Consider the following 23,093-nt stretch of genomic DNA (forward strand, 5'->3'; position numbering starts at 1 on the left):
ATTGTGGAGAAAGAGAAACATCATGAAAAAATATATAAGTGCAGCAAGGATCCTAAAAGAAGTTATCCAGTTCTCTAAAATGTCCAAGAACCTTTGATTAGGGGTTTTGTTTAACTTAAATGTCTTACCAGTCTCTGTGGTCTTTATGAAGACTTTACACATACACAACACGTGGTAGAGCACTTGAAGCATATAAAGCTGGATTTTCACATGGCTCAAAGCCCAGTGGTTCACATAGTCCTCAGATGTACTTATGTTGTTTTGGAAGTTACTAAGCCTATGACTTAACCTTGTATTCCCAGCAGAGAGGAGTTGCCACCTCATTTCTGGAGTGCTAGATACTGTCCAAACTCTTCTCAATTAACCCACGTCCCTTGTACATACATTCTCTATACCTTCAAACCTCCATTAAAATTACATGCACCTCATCCTACATGCTTAGAGGGTTGTAAGATAATCCTACAAAGGGCTGTTCTTTTTATTTCTCTGTAGGAAGAGGGTTTAAAATTAGATGCCCAGTCTCTTACCCATACTGGTCTCTAGCCTTCCACCAGTGAGGATCATACTGTTCAAGGATAATGTATTCTTCTGACTGCTTGAGTGTTAAATCAGACGGTCCTCGAGCGAAAAAGTCATATAGTGCAATAACTTTGAGTTTCTTTGTGTAGTCTTCAAAAGCCTCAGCAGGCAGAGGAGGTAAAGGCTTGTTCTTTACATGCAATTTCTTCTTATGCTAGTGAAAAAGAAAGTATCTTCCATAATTAGTATTTTCTCTCATCTATTTCTTGTATAATTCCCCTACTTCTATAGCATCTCAGTAACTAAAAGGTACTAATCATGGTCATAAATTCCTGCCATACAGCACAATAACCTTGTAAAACTATTACTTGTAAAACAGTACAGCTCACAGTTGAATAGTTTGGTATCAAAGTCAAAGTTAAAATGGGAAGTAAAGTAAATAAAAGACAAGCCATCTATCTAATCTTCCCCCTGTTCTTTGGGTGACTGCTACATAGTACAATTGCTAGGACAAGTTAGTGTAAATTAGCAGAGCAGCATTGAAAACAGTGGCAATTTGTCTGATGAATTAACATGGAGAGCACTATAAACATTTTTAACAATTGAGCAGGAACATAAGCTTTTTCTTACGCATCAGGTTAGGTTTTAGTTTTGCCTTCAGTTATGCTCTGACAACTCAAATTAATTCAATTTAGATCTAGCAAAACTGAGGTGGACTTTTCACGTGAAGCTGAGCAAGTTGGATGGATGTGTGCATCAGTACAAGTTAGGGGGTGAACTGCTGGAGAGGAACTCTGCAGAGAAGGACCTGGGTGTCCTGGTGAACAATAGGTTGACCATGAGCCAGCAGTGAGCCCTGATGGCCAAGAAGGCCAGTGGTATTCTGGAGTGCATTAAAACAAGTGTGACCAGCTGGTCAAGGGAAGTGATCCTCCCCCTCTACTCTCCCCTGATGAGGCCATTTTTAGATGACTGTCCAGTTCTGGGCTCCCCAGTTCAAAACAGGCAGGGATCTCCTGGAAGGAATCCAGCAGAAGGCCACAAAGATGATAAAGGGCCTGGAACATCTCCTGTATGAGGAATAGCTGAGTACCATCAGTCTGTTCAGCCTAGGGAAAGGAAGACTGGGGGGTGATCTCATTAATGTTTATAAATATCTAAAAGGAGATGGAAGGCAAATAGATAAGGCCAGGCTCTTCTTGGTGGCATGTAGTGATAGAACAAGTAGTAATGGCTTAAAACTCGAACAAAGGAAGATCCATGCAAGTATGAGGAAAAACTTCTTTACAGTAAGGAAGACAGAGTACTGGAATATGTTGAACAGAGAGATTGCAGGGTCTCTTTCTACAGAGATATTCAAGACCTATCAGGGTGCCTACCTATATGACGTATTATAGGGCACCTACTTTAGTACAAGGCTGGGCTCAATGATCTCTTGAGGTCACTTCTCACTCCCGCAATTCTGTGATGTTGAATTTGTGCCTTCCTAAAGGGTAGTCCCACCTTTCCCACCTCCACCAGCCAAACTCAAAAGTTAGAGAATGAACTACCCTCATCCATGACAGCAAACTTGGGAACCCACTACAATCCTGTCTTTCCATCAGAATGAATCTTTCAATACTCTAATTTTTTAAACAATTACGCAACAAAGCAACCTATGTGCTCAAGAGCCAGTTACTCCTCTGCTTGTTTCAGCAGTGAGCCACTGGATGTCACATCATCTCAGTTTTTTTCATCTGCCAAAATGTTACTTACCTTACACTTCCAAGTAGGTGCATAGGAATCCTCTGATTGAGAGGCTGTGTACTGGGACTCCAGGTCAGTGTCAGGGTCCACATTTATCTTTGTTCTCATTGCTCTAATTTCAAAAAAATAAGAAGTGTTTTTGTGATTACACTTATATAAACATCCACATGAAAATATTTATGGAAATGTACAGCTTCATTCACATTAGGGATGTGCAGGATAGAGCTTCTTTAAACTTCTGCACAATTAGTATTTCTACTGAAGATTGATGGACTTTGAAAATTTTACAAGTTTTTAAAATAGATGGACTTTATGTATAGACATTTTGACTGTCTCAATTGCTGAAAATCTGAGGACTTCACATACCGTTTTTGTACCTCACAGCAGCAGCAGCAGCAGAAAACAGACTGGATGGTGTGATCTGTAAATAAGAACATTTTCCGCATATGCACTGATTGTTTGTTTATGAAATTTACATAATGAATGACTACTTAGCTCTATTATTAATTCTTTCCTGCTGTGAGATATCTAGCAAAACATTAAGGTGGAATTTGCATCCACCAAAGAGAGCTGAGCTTTCCTCCCAACCCACCTGTATCTACCACTAGCAGCATTAAAATCTCTTTTAGTTACGAGGCCGCTCATTAAATCAGAAAGAAAAAAAAAAAAAGACATCAGTGAGGTATGTACTGATCTAAATGATCATACTGCCTGTAAACAGAATGACATGGGAATATCATTATGGACAAGAGATAGAGAACCGATCCTCTTCAGCAATCAGAATTTCTACATCACCTGAGCCAAATACAGACCAGCATTTGCATTAGATTTTCTTATTCTGAGACTTACTCAAAGGACATACAGTATATTTTATTATTTAAATCAATACTGATTTCCCTGATTCTGTTCCAGCCATTCACATAATATATTCATTAACCCAGGTTTAACAAAATATGTACTTTACACTTACTTACTAGTGGTTGTTAATTCTGAAATAAATACAACAGAAACACCATCACTTACATTGTACATTTACAGAAATGTTAGTGTGGTATATCTTGTACGAGGAGCAAGGATAATACACTATAATTCCAGCTGATTTAAAATGGATTAGAAGTCATTACAAAGACTTGAAATCTTTAAAAGGTTGACATCCACACTATTCCAGTTCGACACAGGCTCTGGTATGGAGGTCATAGCACAAGAACAGGTCTCAGAATGTTATTTGAAATAGGGTTCCTAAGGTCTAGGTATTTTGCTCTTTTTGCCTGTTGACAGTTGGACTTGGTGATATTCACGGTCTTCTCCAACCTAGATAACTCTATGATCATTTACACGATGTATCCTTGCACATACCACGTCTTCACTTGTTTCTCCCTCATACAGTTTTTGGCTCGTTAATCCTAACAACCTGTCTTTGAATAAAAAGGTTTTGTTTTTCTGTCAACCTGTGACAGTATTTGTCAATGTATTTTATCAATAGTTCAGCACTGTGCTGACGTGCTACCAAAACATTTAGTAACCCCCAAAAAAGCAATTATTTTCTTTATAAAGGAATATGAGTCAGTAAATCTCATTGTAATAAAAGAAAAAGGAGAAAATAACAGATGTCAGAAAGGTAAGAAAAAGTAGTTCTCAGTCAGTTGTGGAAGAGACCTATTTTATATGTGTTTTGATTAGAGTATTTGTCATGAAAGTTGTAGGGCATTTCCCTTAGACTTAGAGCAGCATCCTGTAAAGAACCTGCTGTGTGGGAAGGTAGCCGACCTACACTAATCAGAAGACACAATCAACTGTTTGATAAAAGTTTCCACTAACAGCTATGCAAAATACCCAAACCAGATGACAGCGACAATTTTCTTTGAAGAAACCAGGCCAAAAACTTGAAGGTAATGTAATTTATTTGCTGCACAACTTAAGTGTATTAAGCTGTCTCTCAGCTGCTTAAAACTACAGCAGCTTAACTTTGAACACAGTCTCTAGCATTGTTGGGCAGTAGAATTGAGTTTGCTAGTGTCTTCAATGTGATCAAGCTTGGAACAAACAATCCTTTCAAAAAAATCAGCTGGGAAATATTTCTGTTTTATTTATATTGCTTTTCTGCTCCTGGAAAAAAAAAAAAAAGACAGAAAGAAAAAGAGAAAAAAAAGAGAAAAGAAAAACAAACGAAAAACCCTAGAAGTTTAATTATTATTTAAGTGAGGTGCAAAAAGAAAACTTGTCTATTTCTGATGATTAAATGATTAAAGTCATTTCTCATTAGATTTGTGTCCTCATAGAAGCTTATTAGAAATAACTAGAAACACTTCAGAGTTTCAGCGTAACACGAAATTGATGTTCAAGGAAGATTTTAAAGATGGCAACACACAGCCAAAGCTGGATGTCAATGCATAGGTTAGACCATGGCTGTAGCCAGAAAAGCCTGTCCTACACCAACCTCCTTTTTTGACATATTTGGCCAACACTGCAAATAGTGACAGCTTTGCCATGCTGAACAATTTGATTAAAGGGGCCTACATCTGTATCTTTGCTAGCAACACAAGCAGATCTCTACATGTAGGACTGCTCCAGATGCCCCTGTGATGCTCACTGCACAGCTACAGGAAACCTGCACTTCCTGCCTGAGGCTTTTATGGCTGCACACACCCTCCCAACAACTGAGGCTCTTCCTTTGTCTTTATCTTCTTCTACTCAAAAGCTTTAAACCAAAATTTAAAAAAAGTTAAAATTAAATAGACATCTCTCCATATTTAAATGAATAAAAAAAAAGCAAGTAAGAAATTAAAAGTGGATTTTTAGCATTTCCTCTTGAATCTCTTTTCTGCTAAATCATATCACCCTAAATCATATTACAGGAATCAGTGCAATAATTCTGATTTCCCTGTTTTGAATTAAGGACCTTTTCTTAAACAAAACACTGGATTCAAAGATGTTTAGCTGCATACATATTAGTAGCCCTTGATCCTCTGATCATTGAAGAGTTCGTTATTTAAAAATTAAGCAGTGGTGGTATCAGTGAATGCAGCACTTCAGAAAGAAGAAAATTCTCCAGCACCCACAGCGCCACTAGTCCTTTCAGTCCACGTTCCCTTGAGCTCTGTCAAAACATAAGCTACAAAAATACACTTGGCTTTGATCCTTAGGAAGTAAGGATCTCTAAGAAATCAGTTGGGTGGAGAACCTGAAATGTAGGTTCAACTCAAACAAGATGAGAATTTAGGCTACTGAATCCAGGATTCTTTAGCTTTGGGGAGAATTTTCTATTTCTAATTTCCAACAAACATTTGCAATCTCAGAGATCAGCCAATTCTACAAATAGTTTAACATAGGGACAAAAAATGTGGCCCATTTCATTACCAGTATCTTTTTCTTCCTAGAAATTGGTTTTTTAAAAGTCGCATTTTCCTGATGACAGATTAACAAGTATGAAACCTAACACCAGCACAAACCATGATAACCTATTTATAGGACTATGATGCCCAAAATCAACTTTTTTTTTTTTTTTTTTTTTTTTTTTTTTTGTAGCTTGCCTGGTTTTGAGAAGAGAGAAGATATATTGACAAGTGAGTCCTGTGGAAGAAGCAGAAATCCTAGGAATGAGATGCCGACACTCACTTGACAAACACTCACAAAGCAGAAAAAAACAAAAACAAAAACAAAAACAAAAAAAAAAGAAAAGACAGTGGAAAGATGTAAGTTCTTTGAGATGGTCCATTGCTACCAGTAGTTTGCCTAAAAAAGTCCTAGAACATCAAGCAGAATGCATCATGTTGATAAAATTGTGTGACAGTATGCATATTGGTCACAAATGTGCAATCTTCCCCATCTTTAGTTATACCTCACTCAATTTTGTAGACTTTGGGAAATAGTATCAAAGGATTAGACAAAAGCAACAGGTTGCAGATGAGTTCTTACAATCAGCGTTTTATTATTTCTTAAGTCTCTTGATCTGATTCACTTTGATCACTTTTCTGATTCTCTGCATCTCAAAGTGCTACTGATTTTGAAAGTGCCGTAGCCCATTTCTAGGATATGTATTTTTATAGTATGTTCTGCAGAGTTCTTGCGCTTCAGTAGGGATACGTTAACTCTATACAACGCTATTCTGAGGAAAAACTCAAATTCAGCTTCACCCAGCAAAACCAAGTCTTTACCATAACACTCAATATGCCTCCTAATCAACTACATCTGATATGTAATCTAGTAGAAAATACCAGTGCTGCTAAAAATACTTCAAAAGACAAGCTTTCAGCTTTTCAAATGTACAAACTTAGGCTTTCCGTATTTTTCCGTGTATAAATTCTGCACTGGAGGAAAGCAGGCTCAAGTTCTACCAAACTTCTTATTTGTATCTAATTTCTATGTGCCACTAAGGACAGCATATGGGAATATCTCCACATTTACAACAATTTCCATCAGAAAAGACAGATGCTTTGCTGAATCCGTCATATAATGGATTCAATTCATATTTATGTAGTAATTTTGAAAGTCAAGAAAAGGAGTCCAAATACAGATAACTCAATCTGCAACCAAGCTGCACAAGAGAAAACTGTTGGGCATCGTTATGGCAATAATTAAGTAGCTCATTTGCTACGCACACACAACTGCTGCATGAAACAATACTTCAAGAGAAAAATGTGGGCCAGTTTACTTACAGGTTGAAAGAATCATATCTGGTTCTCTTCTTAGATTCACATGAAAATGCAAACCTTCCTTCATCAGCTGTGCCTGTAAATACCCCAGCAGTGCTCTTAGCTCTTCTGTGAAGCAAGGTAAAACACAAATACAGCCTGTCCCCGCCTACTTTCCTTAAAAACAACCTACTAGATATTAATCTCATGCCTGTTAAGTGGCTTTTTTTTTTTTTTTTTTTTTTTTTTTTTTAAAGGAGAAATCATGAAAAAAAGTCTGCTTTCTAAAATCCAACATAGACTTTACAGAAAAAAATATATATATATTGAACTATGATCAGTAGGGCTAACTACTGCTGAAAACGGTAAAAACATCCAGCAGCTGTATGCCACAGAATTTGGTCCCATTCTCATAAATTTTTGATCCTGACATTTAGGGGAAAAAAAAAAAATTAATAAAAAGGAGGAGAAAACATGAAGTTGATTAAGAAGTCACTGAGCTCACTCAGAAGAAATGATGACATGGTATTTTAACCTGCCTTTGATCACATGAGAAGGTTGCCAAGAGAGCTGCCTCAAAGACTGTTCTGATTCATCCCAAAAGTAATCATCTGAGGGTATATTCAACTGAAAAATGCATTCATCTAAAAATGAGGTGGCCTCGCAGTTCCTGATAGGTCACGTAAGCATCAAACCCAATGAGGGATATGTAAAAATTATACTTGGGCAGCATAAAGAGGCAGGTGAAGTACAGCATTTCAAGAGTCATCTTAAGTGCACATCTTCACTGAGGAAATCTGCCAAATACCAGTACAGTTAGGGTAATCTTTATCATACAGATCAACACATAATTGTTGTAGAATAAAGAAACATCCGTAAAGTTTACTAGAAATTATTACTCTCCTGATAATTCAATGCTTCATATATGTTTTAAGTGAAATACTACTTATTCCTGTAAAACTATTTACAGTGTCAGAGGTGTTGGCAATGCCATACCTTGCAATGTGTCCACCAAGAAATTGGAATTCAAAGGAGCAGCTAGAAGAAGGATGAGCCTGGCTTACCTTAGGTCATCCACATTACTTTTCCTGTTCCAGATAGAAAACGCAAGAATTTTCCCTTTAACAATATTTGCTGTTGGTATTAAATTGGTAGTGGTTTCGACTCAACACTTCAGCAAACTCATTCTCATAGCTGTGAGACTTGATCATTTAAAAAAAATAATAATAATAATTTCAATCCTTTCTGACACCCTGTAAGTTTCTGATGCAATATCACAAGGAAAAGAAAGCATTTCTTCATACTTCCTCCTCATTCAAAATACAAAGGCTTAGACAAAGCAGTGAGAGGAAACTAAGCCCCTCCAAGACAGAAATGATGAAATGCAGAAATGATGGAATGTGTCAAGGTAACCATACTTACCTTTAATAACTTCATTCAAAATAACTTTGCTATGTTCTTCTCTGCATGGAAACTAGTTTTTTGAGAAGCAAACTGGCAATCTATTCTGCATTACACACAGCACAAGGGTATAGGTAGTGGTAGAAGAAAAAAAAATAAAGCATACATGTAATGGAATTAATCAAAAGGTTGGTACAGAAAATCTGAAGTGCAAATACTCTTCAGATGCTTTGGTCCAAAGTTAGGTGAACTGAAACAAACTTCAGCAAGGCTGAGGAGATGTCAGCCTCCAGCACAGGGGAAAGAGTATGCAGGTATTAAGGAGTTCAACCATTTCTGCACTAAACACAGACAAATCCAATTAAATATATATTCATATTAAAAATATATGCATTTAATAGAAAGCATGTGTACACACAGGCATGTATATACATGGACAATCACAATGCCATATTTACACGAACAATGAGTTTGGCTTACGATGTCTTGACAGTAAATCAGTGGCAACTCTTTACATGTTGTTCCAAATAATAATTAATACTCAATTTATTTATATACACATGTAGTACAGTGTTGTCTGTTAAGAATAGAAAGATTAAATCAATGTACATACACATGACAGACAGAAAAATAAAGTCCTCCTTAACTACATTTGAGTGCATTTTCTCTCATTTACAACCCCATGCATTGAGAGTTGTATGTAAGTCAAGGTAGGACAAGCTTGCATTTGAAAATGTCAAGGGGAAAACAGTTTATATAAATAAATGCGTGAAATTTATATATTTACAATACCTACAGCATATAAATTATTTTACAATTAATCTAAAACAAGGTACTACGGTATGTTGACAGCCAGCTGAATCTTGGACTGATTCGTCACGAGTAATGTCTGTGGAAGGTCTCTGGTTCACCAAACAGCCTAGAATAGCTCAGGGCACATCATGGCTCAGTCCTGAAGCAACACTTTTGAGTGTTACAACAAACTGAAGACTGTGCTGTTAACAACTCACTGCGTGCAAATGAAAGGGGCAAATTTGCATTCCTGGTATGTCATGAAACATCCATGAATAGTGTTTCTGGAGAATCCCTAGAAACATTTGTATGTCAGTAAATAGATACCTTCATTTTTTTAAGCATGCACGTGACTACTACTGCTACCTGTGTAAAGAGAAATTCAGAAACATGGACCATACGTATATGAACCCAAATCAATAAATGCAAATTAAGCTCCCAGACTTGGGTCATTTTTACTTTCTTTCCCCACAAAGAGCACTACTTTCTGGCTACACAATGCTGAATTTTCAGAGAAAATACAAAGACTGTTATTACTGCTGAAGATACCGTGCTTATTTTCCAAAATCATGTGAAACTGTCGTTGTATTGAACTAAACACTACGGGCTCCCCACACTGTTTAGCAGCATCTAGCAGCATCCAGGACCAAACCTTTGAAAACAAAATATCTCTGGAAAGTAGTTTCTTTTCTGTACTTGTACTGATATTGCCTTTTCTCAGAAAGCATCTTCACCCTCCGCAATGTCAATGATTATATGGAGCAAGTCTTCAAAAGTTGGGCGTCCCTCCGGTTTCTAAAAACAAAAGTATGTACAGCTATGATGAGAAAATAACAAAGCTTTATTGGTTTGGATAAATCTTGGTCTTAGCATCATTCTGCAGCAACGACTTTACCACTTTATTAAATGTGATGTGGAAAAAAAAATATTTTCTCGTGTAGATTTTGGATGCATTGCAGTTTCATAAAGTGTCACTTTTATTTCCGTGCTGTGAAAAACTATAATATGTACTGCTGGACTACACCTTTCCTGCAATTCATTATTTTGCATAGTGCCACACTTACTCATTTCTCTCTCCATACCCATCCCCACCCCAGCCCCAATATATTATTCCAGTCTTCCTTTATGCAACTTGCTCATGCTCCTAAGCGTTCTGAGCATTATTCTCCAAAATCTTTTACTTCCATATGATTTTTCATATAATGCAATGAGACTGCACTGTAGACTTATGCAATATTATTCTTCATTTATTCTTTTGTCCGTGTAATTCCCTATGTGTTGTAATATCCTCTTTGTTTTGTTTAACCAAAACAGTACACTGAGACAGTCCCTTTACTGACCTTAATGACAGAGTTAACGTAACATCTTTTGAATGCGAGTGTAAATTGCACCTTACCTCTACTTACCAACCTAAACAAATTTGTATTACCTGCTGGATTTTGAAGCCTTGCACACTTCTCAAATAATTAATAAATTGATCAAGCAAGGACTGAGACATCTAGAGTTAATCATATTTTATGACAAAGACTGACTGCATGTTGCCATTATTTGTGCCCCATTTGTGATTTGCAAAGATTCCTTCTTTCACACAATGCTTGCTTAGGTTTTACTGTTAATAACCTCTCATGAAATCAATACATTTTTAATCAATTAATTGATGTTCATATGAATTCTAAAAATACATCTATATTGAAGGAGTGTTAACAAATAATTTAGTTATCTCATCGGTGATTTATTAGTCCATTTTAATGGAGATTTCAAGCAGGTTATCAAATACAAACAAAACTTAATGATCTATAATTTCCTGGCTCCTGTGAAAAGCCTTTTGGGACCATAGACATGTTTGTTATTTTGCAGCCCTCCAGGACACTGTAGTTTTTAATCTGCTTTTCATTTCATAAACCAACTGCTTTGTAAGCTTTAGATATTCACCAGTCAGTTTGGTGACTAACTACTTGTTCCAGCACCTTCTCAATCAAGACAAATGTCAGACAGCATGTCATCTTTCTTACAGGAAAAAAGCAGACTCTCCTCAACAGCCAATGCAGAAAAGACAAACTAGAAAATCAATCATTTAGCACTTTCCATCCCTAGTTCCTCTGATTGCTCTCTGAAAACTGGAAGCAACTAATGAAATACAACTAACCTTTTCATAGGGCTTCTGTTTTAATATCATGTTTCCATGATAATTAGTAAAGTGAGGCAGTATCAAAATAAGTCCTCAATTCTGGACTATTTTGACTAATACAGTTTTGCAAGCAGTGCTTGTATGCAGAAATAATCATGATCAATTAAGACTTAGTGATTATTTCATTTTATTACTAAACTTATAGTTCATTTATTTCACAGAAATTTCTCCAGTGGCTGTTATCATTACAGCTGTAATGAAAACCTGAGAGAGACATACAGCTCCAAGACTGTCAACTATTAGATCACAGGAAAACAGGCTTGTACCTTTTTATTTTCTCACATTCTGTGCGCAAAGCATGTGTTCAATTAGTCTCAATTATATCAGAACTATATTTGACTGCTCTGCCCCGCTTTCCCCCTCCCTCCCTTCTTCTCACCTAAGGTATATATTTGTCACTGAACTAAAACCATTCTCACATTGATCCCTACACAGAACAATTCCCTCTACTTGACTCAGCTGACTCTCTTGTTGCAGCAAATTTACAAGTTGTCTACAAACATTCAGCTGTGGTCTACATCTCACCTACTGCACCCTATTTTTTTATGCACTATCTACAGTAGATAAAGGAGAACCTTCTTATCCTTGAATTCCTTATTATGCCTCTCTCACACCACCTGTACAGAAAAGACACCCTGTTCCTTTCTGTCCTAGCAGCCAACAGCCATTATCCTCGTATGGGCACCGTTCATTTAGAAATAAATCTTCTGGGATCTCAGGCCTTGATGCCCTGGTTACAGGAAGAATGCAATTGATTGTTGTTGCTGGATTAACTTTTTTTTCAACTCAAAGACAAAAATAAAAAAGTGCCTACCTCCTGCCAGCACATCATCATGACTTCATATACCTGCTTGGAGGCCAGTTTGGGGCGGTACAAGCGATGTCCTTGGCTAACCATAGTTACCACATCATAGTTGGAACTTTTTTCAAAGGGCATTTTTCCTTCTGTAAACACTTCCCACATTAAAACACCTAAAAAATTTAAATAAACATTAAGAAAATAAGCAAATAATTTCTTAAAATAAATGTTCATTTTGAGCTCTGGACTCAGGCTTACTAAAAGAAAAATAGTTTGAGAACCATATTACAGAACAAGCACTTACATGTCATCACCGAATAAACTTTATTCTAGTAGCATGTGTTTTAATACATAACAGCTCTAATGACCTCTGCGGAGCTGAATGCAAGCATAAAACCCCAGCAAATGATTTCTGTCACCTCCTTCTTAGATGTGTGATACTACCTGATAACTAGAATTTAACCACAATTGACAAAATGTAAAAACAGTGCTTTGTTTCAGTGATAAACACCTTACCGAATGACCAGACATCTGACTTGCTGCTGAATCGACTGTAATTAAAAACTTCTGGTGGGCACCACTTCACAGGAAATTTAGCCCCTGAGGAACTTGTGTATTGATCATCAAGGACATACCTAAAAAGAAAACATCATGTTTTTCAGCTGACCTCCAAGCCTACAAATCGTTATTTAGATTGGGAACTGAGTATTTGCAGCTCGTATTGCCACCTAAAGGCCATGACTTAGTATCACATGAGAAAATGAGCTACATCAGACTTGCACTAGGGCCTCAGTCAAGACACTGTTTCTTTTTCTATTACCTTGGAGTCTTCTCAAGCCTAAGCCACTTGCAAGACAAATGCCCATATTACAAGAAAAACAATGCAAAATATTTCATTTCTTGCTCTGTTTCTCACTGGTCAGTCTAAACTTAGACACAGGGACATGCAAGAGCAGTAGCACAGAAAAGTGGCAAAAGTCAAGCAGGTCATGGTTCAACAACTATTGTGTTGCTTTTCTGAGGTTTTTGTTTTGTTTTTAAACAGAAAAATGCTAATAAAAGACCAGTCAGACCACGGAGTCTGTTTAGAGCCAATCCCTGAGATTCTGTGATTCTCAATGCAGAGACACTTAATTCTCTAAAGAATAAACTACACAGTTTTATTTTTCCATAATTTAGAAGGAACAAGTCACATCACTACAGAGCAAATAATCTTTAAAGGCACTGGAAAAATAAATATAAGAATGTTCCTTAGAGAGGTCAAAAAAGATCATTATTACCTGTAACCTTGTTTTCTGTGTATTCTCTTACAGAAAAGAAAAAGGGCTAGGTAAATTTTCCAATATCACTACAATTATGTTTGCACACTCAGCCATACCTTGTCATCCCAAAATCAGATACTTTAACCACTCCCAAATCATTCACCAAGCAGTTTCTGGCAGCCTGCAAAGAGAATCATTAGATTTACATTAAAACTTTCAGTCTCTCGGACAAATTGCAACAGACTGATGAGTCTGCTAGCAAGTTCACTGATTCACCAAGCACATTGGTATATGACACTATGGCCCAGAAGAAAAGCTGCCTGTGCATTTGGCTCCTGAAAGCGTTGTTTTGACAACGAAAACATTTTGTAAAAAGCCACCAGGAAAAATTATGATCTCAAGGCATTTTGGAGTGGTAAAAATAGCACAAATATACACAGTTATTTCAGCACAACTAGCTATCAACTTTCTATAAACATTTGAGAGACTTTATTCTATTTTCTCAAGAGAGAGACACATCATCTTTTTCTGTACACTGCAGCTTTACATATTTGCTTAGAACCTAAAGAGTCAACTTAAATTACTTGTAGTCTTCTGTGAGAATAAAAGCTGATATTTACAAACATGCTGCTTCAAAACTGTATAGATAAGGTCACAAAAACAGAAATTTTACGAAGTGTATTGCATGATAGGATGTTACCAGGTCTCTGTGGATAAAGCTGTTCCTCTCCAGGTATTCCATTCCCTCACAGACATCTTGGCACATCGTGAGCAGGACATCTTTATTCAAAACCCCACGTTTTTGTCTTAGGTAATTCAGAAGGCAGCCATGCTCCATGAACTCGGTTACAATGTAGATGGGTCTCTGTTGTGTGCACACACCATACAGCTGAACTAACTTAGGATGTGTTAGTTTCCTGAAAAGATTGGCATCATGTAGTTATTGCTTTCCACTTCTCAGTACTGCCAAAATACACCTGCCTAAAGCAATTTTTCCAGTATATGCTATCAGAGACCAAAAATAAAGGTCCCAAGCACTGTGTAGCAACTCACATCATGACTTTGGCTTCCTCAATAAAATCCTCCTCATACATCGCGCCCTCCCGAATCGCTTTGATGGCCACTTTGTACTGCGCTCTCCATTTCCCAAGGCGCACTACTCCAAACAGGCCGCTCCCCAGTTCCCTCATGAAAGTCAGCTCTGATGGATTAATTTCCCATTTTTCTGTAAATCAAAACAAGCAAGAATCACTGACTGTTATTTTAGGATATGTACTGAACTCGTAGAGAAGAGGGAGGGAAACTCTTCCTAGAGAATTAGGGAGAAAACTTTTTAGAATTAACACAAAAATGTAGTACATCCATATCACCAAGAAAATACATATTTTTTCATCTAGACACAGCTTTTAGCCAGCTGTTGACAAACGCAGAAGGTGAAAATCAAAATTTCCCAGAGCCAACAAATAAATATGGATATTATTAGACTTAATTCAACACGCTCCCATCATACGAAGCTCTGCCAACACACAGAAGCTGATCACGTCACTTGGTCTGCCGCGGTTAAAAATAGACCACTAAAAACATTAAAAGACAAATTAACAAATCCACCTCTGTAAAGACCAAAGGAACAAGTTTGAGTATGAAGTCTGAAGGCTTATTAAGCAGGCAAAGGCACAGCTCTTTAATAAGGCAGAACCCAAGGTGTCCACAAAAACATGGAGAAAGATACTGAACAGGCTCTGTTTCTCTACACCGTGTCCCTTGGCACCACACATGCTACTGGCTCTGGAGCCTTTCCATGACAATTCTCTGTGCAGTGGTGTAAGGTACAATTTAAACCCACTAGTTAGTTAGAACAGGCAATAATAGTACAAAACTTCCAAAATTTTTAGAAACTATCATGGCTGCTTATACATCTAAAATCATCAGAAAAGGTATGTAACATAAATACAACACAATTACCATAGCTGAATCCTGCAGTTGTTGGTGCTGTTGTCTTCTTTGGGGTCACAGGGTAACGCAGCCTGGTAACAAGACCTGATGATCAAATGTAATTCAAGAGAGACTGTTTATTTCTGAAATAGTGCCAGATAGCAAATAAGCCATTTGTTCACCGCAGACTACAACACTGACTCATAAGCTCATACAGTTTTGACCACGTTCTCTGCTAACTCATTGCTTTGACTATTCAAAGTGGCTACAAGAGCACACAAGAGCACTCACTGAATCTAACTTGCTGCATTCGCATTACTGTTAAGAGAGAGACATAAATATTTGTGCTTTACAATTATGCCAGCACCAGCAAAGACTGAGCAGAGACCATCTCTTTCCTAAACCAGATCAGAAAGACTGCCCAAAATGCATATTCACAATGTTACTTTTGATCATTTCTATTTTGCACATACAAACCCCTCCGGTTTCACACTTACTTCCTGAAAAAATACTGTTATCCACATGTGTTTTCTACTTCCTTTTTATCATTTTAAGTTGTCGTGACCCACTAGTAAACCAGCACCTAGAGAGTACTTTAAAGAAGTACTATCCCTACCTCTCTGTTCTGGGCTAAAGACCAGCATTAGAAACAATACAAAATGAATGCTTTTATTTTTCTAATCCAACAAAGCTGTTCTTCTGTCATGCTGTGGATCAGTGTGCACTGAATAGCACTAGAACTGTTAAAAATTAATTTTGCCACACTTTTGTTTTGTTCTGTGTTTGGACATCAGCTGGGAAAAAGGATATTGCTCACTGTACAACAAGCAAATAGGAATGGCAAAAGAGCAACGTATACAGTGTTAAATAAAGTACTGATGGAAAGAAAACACCACTTGTCCTCATAAAACCAGAAGCTCAGCCCTGGTCTCTAGCCACTACACTCTGCTGATAATAGGAATAGCAAGCGGGTGTGGGTATAAATACAAATTATATAAAGCTATATACACATTATATAGCAATATAACAATAATAACAATATACATACATATATATATATGTATATATATATACACATATACACACACACACATATATATATGCACACAATCTTTCAAATGATTACATATATTGAAAAAATGTGAAATGCAGTTTAGTGCAGTCTTCTATATTTAGGATCTACAAAATTCTAAAAGCCTTCATTGAAAATCTCAGATTCCTTATCAAAACAGCCCATAACAACAGGAAAATTTCAGTCCATCTACCTGCTGCATTATGTTTGTGATACTCAATTATTTCTGGAATGGAGTTAAAGAGATGTTTTTCTGCAAGGTAGTATTGCTTTGGTGATGTCACTGTTTCTTTTATATGGTAGTGCCTTATTCCTGATGAACCTTCTCTGAAAAAAGGAAGTAAAACAATGTCATTTGTTGAAGATTAACCACATGAATTAATTCTCAGTTTGGCTTGCTCCTCAACGCAGCTCCCCTCGTGAGCACATAGGCTGGCACAAAGGAAAAGACTCAAAAGCATGTCAGAGCCTCCTTCTTTTAGTGGCAGGTCAGATCTACACTAGATTAAAACCAAGGAGGCCTAAGCATATAGTCAAGAAGCTGATATTATGTCAACCCACGTTTTCTAACTGGCAGCCCTCCCCTCTTTGCCGAGCTTTCTCCCGACCTTGCCTCCAGGCCAAGAGTTTCAGTGTACATGCACACAAATTCAGGCAAGGTAATGTATGCAGGGTGGACACAGAAACTTACCCTCCAAATTTTGTATAAAGGGAAACCGTATACAGGCCAGGCTGACTTGAATCTCTCACCACAAAACCACCTTCTTTGTCCTAAATTGCAAACAAATTGACAGTTTCATACCACAAATAACTTTAAGCTGCATGCCCTTCATAATTGTTCTGTAATTTGCACATGCCAAAATGAAATGTTAGCTTAAATAGGTTTAAGTAAATGCTGTGGTTTGTACACAAGGCTGCCATACCTCATTTCTAAGGAGCTGCTCTGCCTTGCTGCGGTTCAGGTTCCTGCTGTACCACCTGCAACACAACATCAGCACCTAACCAAAAGTTCTCCGTGACACTTGATTTATGTAAAAGGCTTAAAATCAAGTATTGCAAAGTTACCATTTCGATAATTTTTTGATACCAACGGCCAAGAACTGTACCTGAGTAAATGTAAAAAAAAAAAAAAAAACAAAACCAAAAAAACAATAATAGTCCTTATTACATTGTAGAGTTTACCCATAAAAATGCCTTGAAATAAATCCAGAGAGATCTCACACAAACCAATAAAGTGCAGGAAATTTGACTAATTTTTGAGCAAAACATTTCCTAAAGCGGGCCAGCAGCCTCACGGTGGCCCTGAAGCAGCTATCTACACATGGCCTGATCATCTGCCAAGCTGACTGCCAGCCTTTATTCAGTACCTTCAGGAACAACAGACTTGGAGATCAGTCTCCAATTTTATCCTGGTGCTCCTAAATAACTACTTCATAATTAAATTGGAAAAATAAAAATATTAAAAAAAACCTCTCTATACTTTCACAGCTGATAAATTGCATGAATACACTGAGACTTCAAATGCCCCAAGTGAAATACTTCGTTGAAAATGAGTTTCCATTCAAAATATCTGATGTTATGTTTACTTTGTACAATTTCTGCTGTTTTCTCCTCTATCTTCCTGCCACATCCTGGACAGGGATAACATTTTAATATTAAAACACATTCAGACATTCAGTACATTTAAAATGAAAAAATTTCCTTTAATATTTCCTTCTGACAACCAGGAAATTCTGAGAGTTTTGTGGTTTGGTTTATTTTTGGTGAGGTTTTTTTTTTTTTTTTTTTTTTGTACTTTTTATAGTAATCTTCTAGAAACTACTTGCCAGATGACCATCTCCGTCTTGAGTCTATTTTATACATCAAAAGATCAGCAAGGAGAATCAGAACATATATATGCATATTTAAAATAATTAGGTGCTACGGTAAATAGCACTATTTTCAATGCTTATAAAAATATTTCAAAACATAAAGAAAATGCATTGTAATTCTTAAAGCATAGCTTTTATTTTATGATATTCCACATTTTAATTAGAACGTTCACTTACTCATATTGATCAAGGTTGCTGGACTTCTTTCCTGTTACGTAGTTGCTTGGAATATATCCTTCATGCCTAAAAGAATATATAATACATACTCTGATCAAAAAGATGCAAAGTTACATGCCCAGAAGACTGTATTAATTCTGCTATTACCAGAGGTCACTAGCAGTCATTCTTCTTTTTTTTACTGAGCTATCCAATGTGCTACTCATTACTGAGTAATGAATTTCCACATCAACATTTCCACATCACCCTTTGCTGCACCTAAAGAGTTACACAGTCAGCAGAAATGTGCAACAAAGCCAAGAGGAGAGGAAAGGAAACAAGTGACTCTCTGGTTCTGTGGTCAGAGGTTGCAGTTGGTCACTGGAGACTGCCACAGCAGCCCTGCTGTATCTATTAACTCACAATTACCCTTCACTGCTCACAACATTGACTTGATCAATATTGCAGTTTGGTTAGTTTCACTTTTAAAATCAGGTGAAAAGATTTAAACACAAGAGAACTGAAGTCGAGACATTGTGATCATTAAGGCATCTCACTGCAGCTCTCAGCTCTCTCAAAGATCACCCTTAATGATCCACTTTTAAATAAGGTAATGATCATTCAAGCTTGGAACTCAGAGCCTGTTGATCTGAACATCAATCACAATTCTCCCAAATGACCTATTGCCTAAAACCAGGAATACCAGACCAGTCAAATCAGGTTTTGCAGCCTGCTGACACTATGACTCAGAAACCATAGAGTCTGACAGGAGATATCACTGTAAAAGCCTACAGTTCTGCATCAGATAACTGCAGGACAAGGAGAAATGGTTTTAAGTAGAGGGAGAAGAGATTTAGGTTGGATGTCAGGGGAAGTTTACAGAGACAGTGGTGAGGTGCTGGAACAGGCTGCCCAGAGAGCTGGTGGATGCCCCATCCCTAGAGGTGTCCAAGGCCAGACTGGATGGGGCCCTGGGCAGCCTGTTCTAGCATTAAAAGGGGAGGTTGGTGGCCCTGCATGTGGCAGGGGGGTTGGAGATTCATGGTCCTTGAGGTCCCTTCCAACCCTGGCCATTCTGTGATTCTGTGATCAGTCTCCACAGTCTATTGAGAATTACTTTTTTTAAATTGGATTCTATGTGGGAATAAAGAATTGGTGCAAATTTCAGCAATTTGTTAACACACAATCAATATAAACTATTAGAACATGAAAATAGCCTAAATAACATCATAAGGAAAAATAAGAAACTCATGTTTACCCATGTTTGTCTCTTGCCTTCCACCAGTGAATGTCATTCTTCTCGATTACTGTGTATTCTTCACCTTTATCTAACCTTAAATCATGACGTTCTGTGGGCTGGAAGTCATACATTGCAACCACTATCTCCTCCTCTTCATTGTCATTTTCCTCAGCTGGAGGAACAGGTGGTGGTGGCCTTCGCTGAAAACGACACAAAATTATCATCATCCCCCTCCGTTCTTTGATTTCCCTCCACCCCACCTCTGCTATTACAGCTGTGTAAATGAGCTGAGCAGCCCAGAGGCAAAGGCTGAGCTGGTTCGGACTGTCCCATGAGGGAGCTATGGGGTCAGGTTAGGCATGCGTGAGACATTCATAGCATCGCAGCCCCCATGGTGCTTATTTTTGGACCCTCTCTACCAGCAGCACAGATACCTACCATACTTTTTTCTGGCATTGGCAAGGGCAGCGTTACTACACCTAGAAACAGAGCACAGAAAAGCATTAAGTGTCCTATGAAAAAAAGACTAGCTCAGAGAGTAAGCAGTGTTCATGGCAAGCCCTATCAATGGCTACTTTTTGTATAGAAATGTGTGAAGTCATATAGAAAGGTAGTTTTTAATTATTTCTCTGGCCCAAAAGTATTTTTGTCTCCTGTGCTTCTTTTTTCCATTCAAAAGGTCAGGTAGAATAAAGGCAACCAGGAACAATCTTTTATTTCTCTTTGAATGGAATGGAATCCACAGTTCCTAACCATTGCCACTCAAGGCTCTGATCAAGGGAACCAACCAGGCACTCCTGATTTCACCAGGTAGTGACCATTGGTGCCATTTCTTCTCTTACTAAGGAGGATTCCTTGAATCAAATTCAAGAACAAATAATTACTGTATTGTTACGCAGAACAATATTGCACTGAGGGTCATGTTTCCACATCTTCATATGCCACAGCACACACTGTGGAATAAGCAAAGGCTGTGATTTGCATGCTAGAAGAGTCACTTCCAAATATGTATTTGGAAGTGATGTTTCATCAGGTTCAGCATTTGAGTATTTGCAAACTACTAGGAAACCTAAGCTATGTGTCTGCAAATTCATTAAGTCTGGTTGCCCTCTTGCATCATTTTCACGTTGGTGTAATTTCTCTCAATAATTCCTTGCAGATGTCTTCAAATGTTTTTTTGGAAGGACAACTTTTTTTTTTTTTTTTTTTTTTTTCTTTTTTAAACACAAGTGCTTGGAGATGAAAACTCCCCATTACCTACAGCATTCAAGTGTGATGACACGATCATATGCCAAAACCATTTCATGTAAGGACACATGTACTTACTATTTTCAAAAAGATTGTATTTTTCACAGCCAGGTGCTAATTTTTCTGTCTGTCTGCAGCACTGATAAATTCCTTCTGTCCAGAATTTAGGATGATATTTTATCATTATATTGCTGTTGTTCTTTATTCCTACCGGAAATAAAAAGCAAAGGTCAAACAAACAAACCAAAAAATAATAATAAAAAAGCATGACTGCCCCTAACTTTTAAAGTACTTTCAACATTAAGCATAATGTTCGTTGCCTGTCCTTACTGTAGCATTGCTTTTCTTGAGGAACTTTTCACAAGTCTACACGGAAGACATACACTGATGGCAGGTGCAATTTGTGTACTACAGAAGAGAGTGCTATACTCCCTGCCTACACCAGCTACTCCAGCAGGTTGCCCTCCAAAGGGCAGAGGGCCAGGGCTCACCACAACAGGCTGAGGCACCCACCTGCCCCCCCCCAATGCAGTCAGGTAGCTGTGAAGGCGCTGCAGCTCTGGCTGCCTCTTTTCCTTTTGTTACTGCCACAAATGACTCAGAATTTCCTCTACAGTTAGCAATCTGGAGAGAGTTAGCTGACATGCACCACTATTCCATGGCACAATGCCTGTAGTTGGTTGAGCAAGCTCCTCACCCTTATCCTCAAAGCTTGCTGAGTTTCAGAAATCACTCTATGATTGATGGCAGCAGAAAGCAATCAAGAGGCTCTTGAGAAAATGATCTTTATTCACTACAGCAGCAACAATCAGAATCATACCTCAGTGGAGATGTCCCCTCAGTGTTAGACCATCAATAGGTCCCTCATTCTGGCTAGCTACATTCAAATAAAACCTTTGAGTAATGTCATTAACTAGCTTGGATGAATTTTTTGGATGCTTTACATGTTATAGAAAAGCATAGATTCAAATTCTGATTGCAGTGAGACTACACTACACAAAATAAATGAAATTAGTCTGGGTGTTTGGAGACACTGGCATTGGCTGCCCAGTGAAGCTGGGAATGCCTTATCCCTGGAAGCACTCAAGGTCAGGCTGGATGAGGTACTGGGCAGCCTGATTTGGTAGGTGGCAGCCCTGCCCATTGCAGAGAGTTGGAGCTGGATGATTTTAAGGTCCCTCTCCAACATAAGCCACTCTACAATTCTGTGTGCCCAATACCCATCATCAAATACTGCATATACAAATGACAATCTGGCCCAATTCAAAAGAAATTGAAAAAAAAAGTTTCACTATTTTATTTTTCTATCCTGTGGTGAGTTGTTCCCACCCGGCAGCAAAGCACCCACACACTGTGACGGGAAAATAATAGAAAGAGGAAAAGTGAGAAGTTGTGGGCTGATAGCAAGAGCTTAGTAAGAGAAGTATGTACTGAGTTAACGCCATCCGAGTCAGACCCAGCACACAGCTTTAGCAAAGTTATCTAAATATACCAGATATGAAGTGCAAGCAGTTTTCATTACCTTCTTTCAGATTCCTCACCCACTGATCCCGGCTTTGTGCACTTGGTGCAAAAATATAAAGTGTATTAGCATCATATACAACCTGCGAGGGGAAAAAAAAAACAAAACACCAATGAGACAAAACACACAAAAAAAACAAAACACCAATAAATACACTCATATAGTACACTTATTTCCATTTGGATCACAATGAAAAAAAATACAATAAGGTTTATCTTGATTTTCTTATGCCTATATAAATTAATGGTAATCACACACTTGATACAAGCAGTATGCATGCAAAAGAAGGCAAAGGCTCCAGCTCTTTCCAATCAAAACCTAGGCAGAGTGTGATAGGGAAAGGAAAAGACCAACTGTCAGAGGCAGAACTCCGAAGAGCAAGGAGTTCAGAGGGAGAAGAGCTTTTGGGGGATGGCTTCCAAGCCCTGATCCTGAACTGTCTCCTACAGTCCCACAGAATGGTTTCAGTGACAGAAGCAACAGTAATTTCAAGCAAGTCGCATTCAAGCAGCTTGCTGATGTTGAAAAGAGCGCTGTATTTTATATAAACCAAAGGAGCATACCTGAAACGGATATTTATTTTGACAGGGAATAATACCATCATTTTGTACAACTTCCACACATTTGATCCTTGAAATATCCACAGATCCTTTTCTGTACTTTTTCTGTAAGAGAAGAGTAAAAAAAGATATTATATTAAATACAGCTGAAGAC

At 37.8% G+C, this 23,093-nt stretch overlaps 2 protein-coding genes across 11 annotated transcripts in view; both read right to left on the bottom strand.

The window, feature by feature from the left end:
* The window catches only part of LOC122156887 (tyrosine-protein kinase TXK-like), a 24,257-nt gene extending 15,670 nt beyond the window's left edge, over positions 1 to 8,587 (bottom strand). For 5 of the 6 annotated variants that reach the window (XM_042812127.1, XM_042812126.1, XM_042812133.1 and 2 more), the window contains exons 1-3: positions 6,921 to 8,587; positions 2,275 to 2,377; positions 528 to 733 (exon numbers count right to left, since the gene is read on the bottom strand). In XM_042812127.1, the coding sequence (XP_042668061.1) occupies positions 528 to 733; positions 2,275 to 2,377; positions 6,921 to 7,105 (494 nt within the window). In that variant the 5' untranslated portion in view covers positions 7,106 to 8,587. Of the gene's footprint in view, positions 1 to 527; positions 734 to 2,274; positions 2,378 to 2,631; positions 2,687 to 6,920 lie in introns of all 6 variants that reach the window. The other variant, XM_042812128.1, reaches the window with a different exon arrangement.
* An 82-nt stretch (positions 8,588 to 8,669) lies between these two features.
* Positions 8,670 to 23,093, bottom strand: part of TEC (tec protein tyrosine kinase) — a 57,580-nt gene continuing 43,156 nt past the window's right edge. For all 5 annotated transcript variants that reach the window (XM_042812122.1, XM_042812123.1, XM_042812121.1 and 2 more), the window contains 16 exons: positions 22,943 to 23,044; positions 22,380 to 22,461; positions 20,936 to 21,064; positions 20,048 to 20,088; positions 19,628 to 19,809; positions 18,391 to 18,456; positions 17,266 to 17,320; positions 17,034 to 17,113; positions 16,536 to 16,669; positions 15,301 to 15,375; positions 14,392 to 14,563; positions 14,039 to 14,255; positions 13,455 to 13,519; positions 12,593 to 12,711; positions 12,092 to 12,249; positions 8,670 to 9,884 (listed from right to left, as the gene is read on the bottom strand). In XM_042812122.1, the coding sequence (XP_042668056.1) occupies positions 9,807 to 9,884; positions 12,092 to 12,249; positions 12,593 to 12,711; positions 13,455 to 13,519; positions 14,039 to 14,255; positions 14,392 to 14,563; positions 15,301 to 15,375; positions 16,536 to 16,669; positions 17,034 to 17,113; positions 17,266 to 17,320; positions 18,391 to 18,456; positions 19,628 to 19,809; positions 20,048 to 20,088; positions 20,936 to 21,064; positions 22,380 to 22,461; positions 22,943 to 23,044 (1,755 nt within the window). In that variant the 3' untranslated portion in view covers positions 8,670 to 9,806. The remainder of the gene's footprint in view (positions 9,885 to 12,091; positions 12,250 to 12,592; positions 12,712 to 13,454; positions 13,520 to 14,038; positions 14,256 to 14,391; positions 14,564 to 15,300; positions 15,376 to 16,535; positions 16,670 to 17,033; positions 17,114 to 17,265; positions 17,321 to 18,390; positions 18,457 to 19,627; positions 19,810 to 20,047; positions 20,089 to 20,935; positions 21,065 to 22,379; positions 22,462 to 22,942; positions 23,045 to 23,093) is intronic.

Source organism: Centrocercus urophasianus, unplaced genomic scaffold (genome assembly GCF_019232065.1).
Source record: "Centrocercus urophasianus isolate 14NV4802_14NV808 unplaced genomic scaffold, USGS_Curo_1.0 seq_13, whole genome shotgun sequence".
NCBI classification, from domain to species: Eukaryota; Metazoa; Chordata; class Aves; order Galliformes; family Phasianidae; genus Centrocercus; species Centrocercus urophasianus.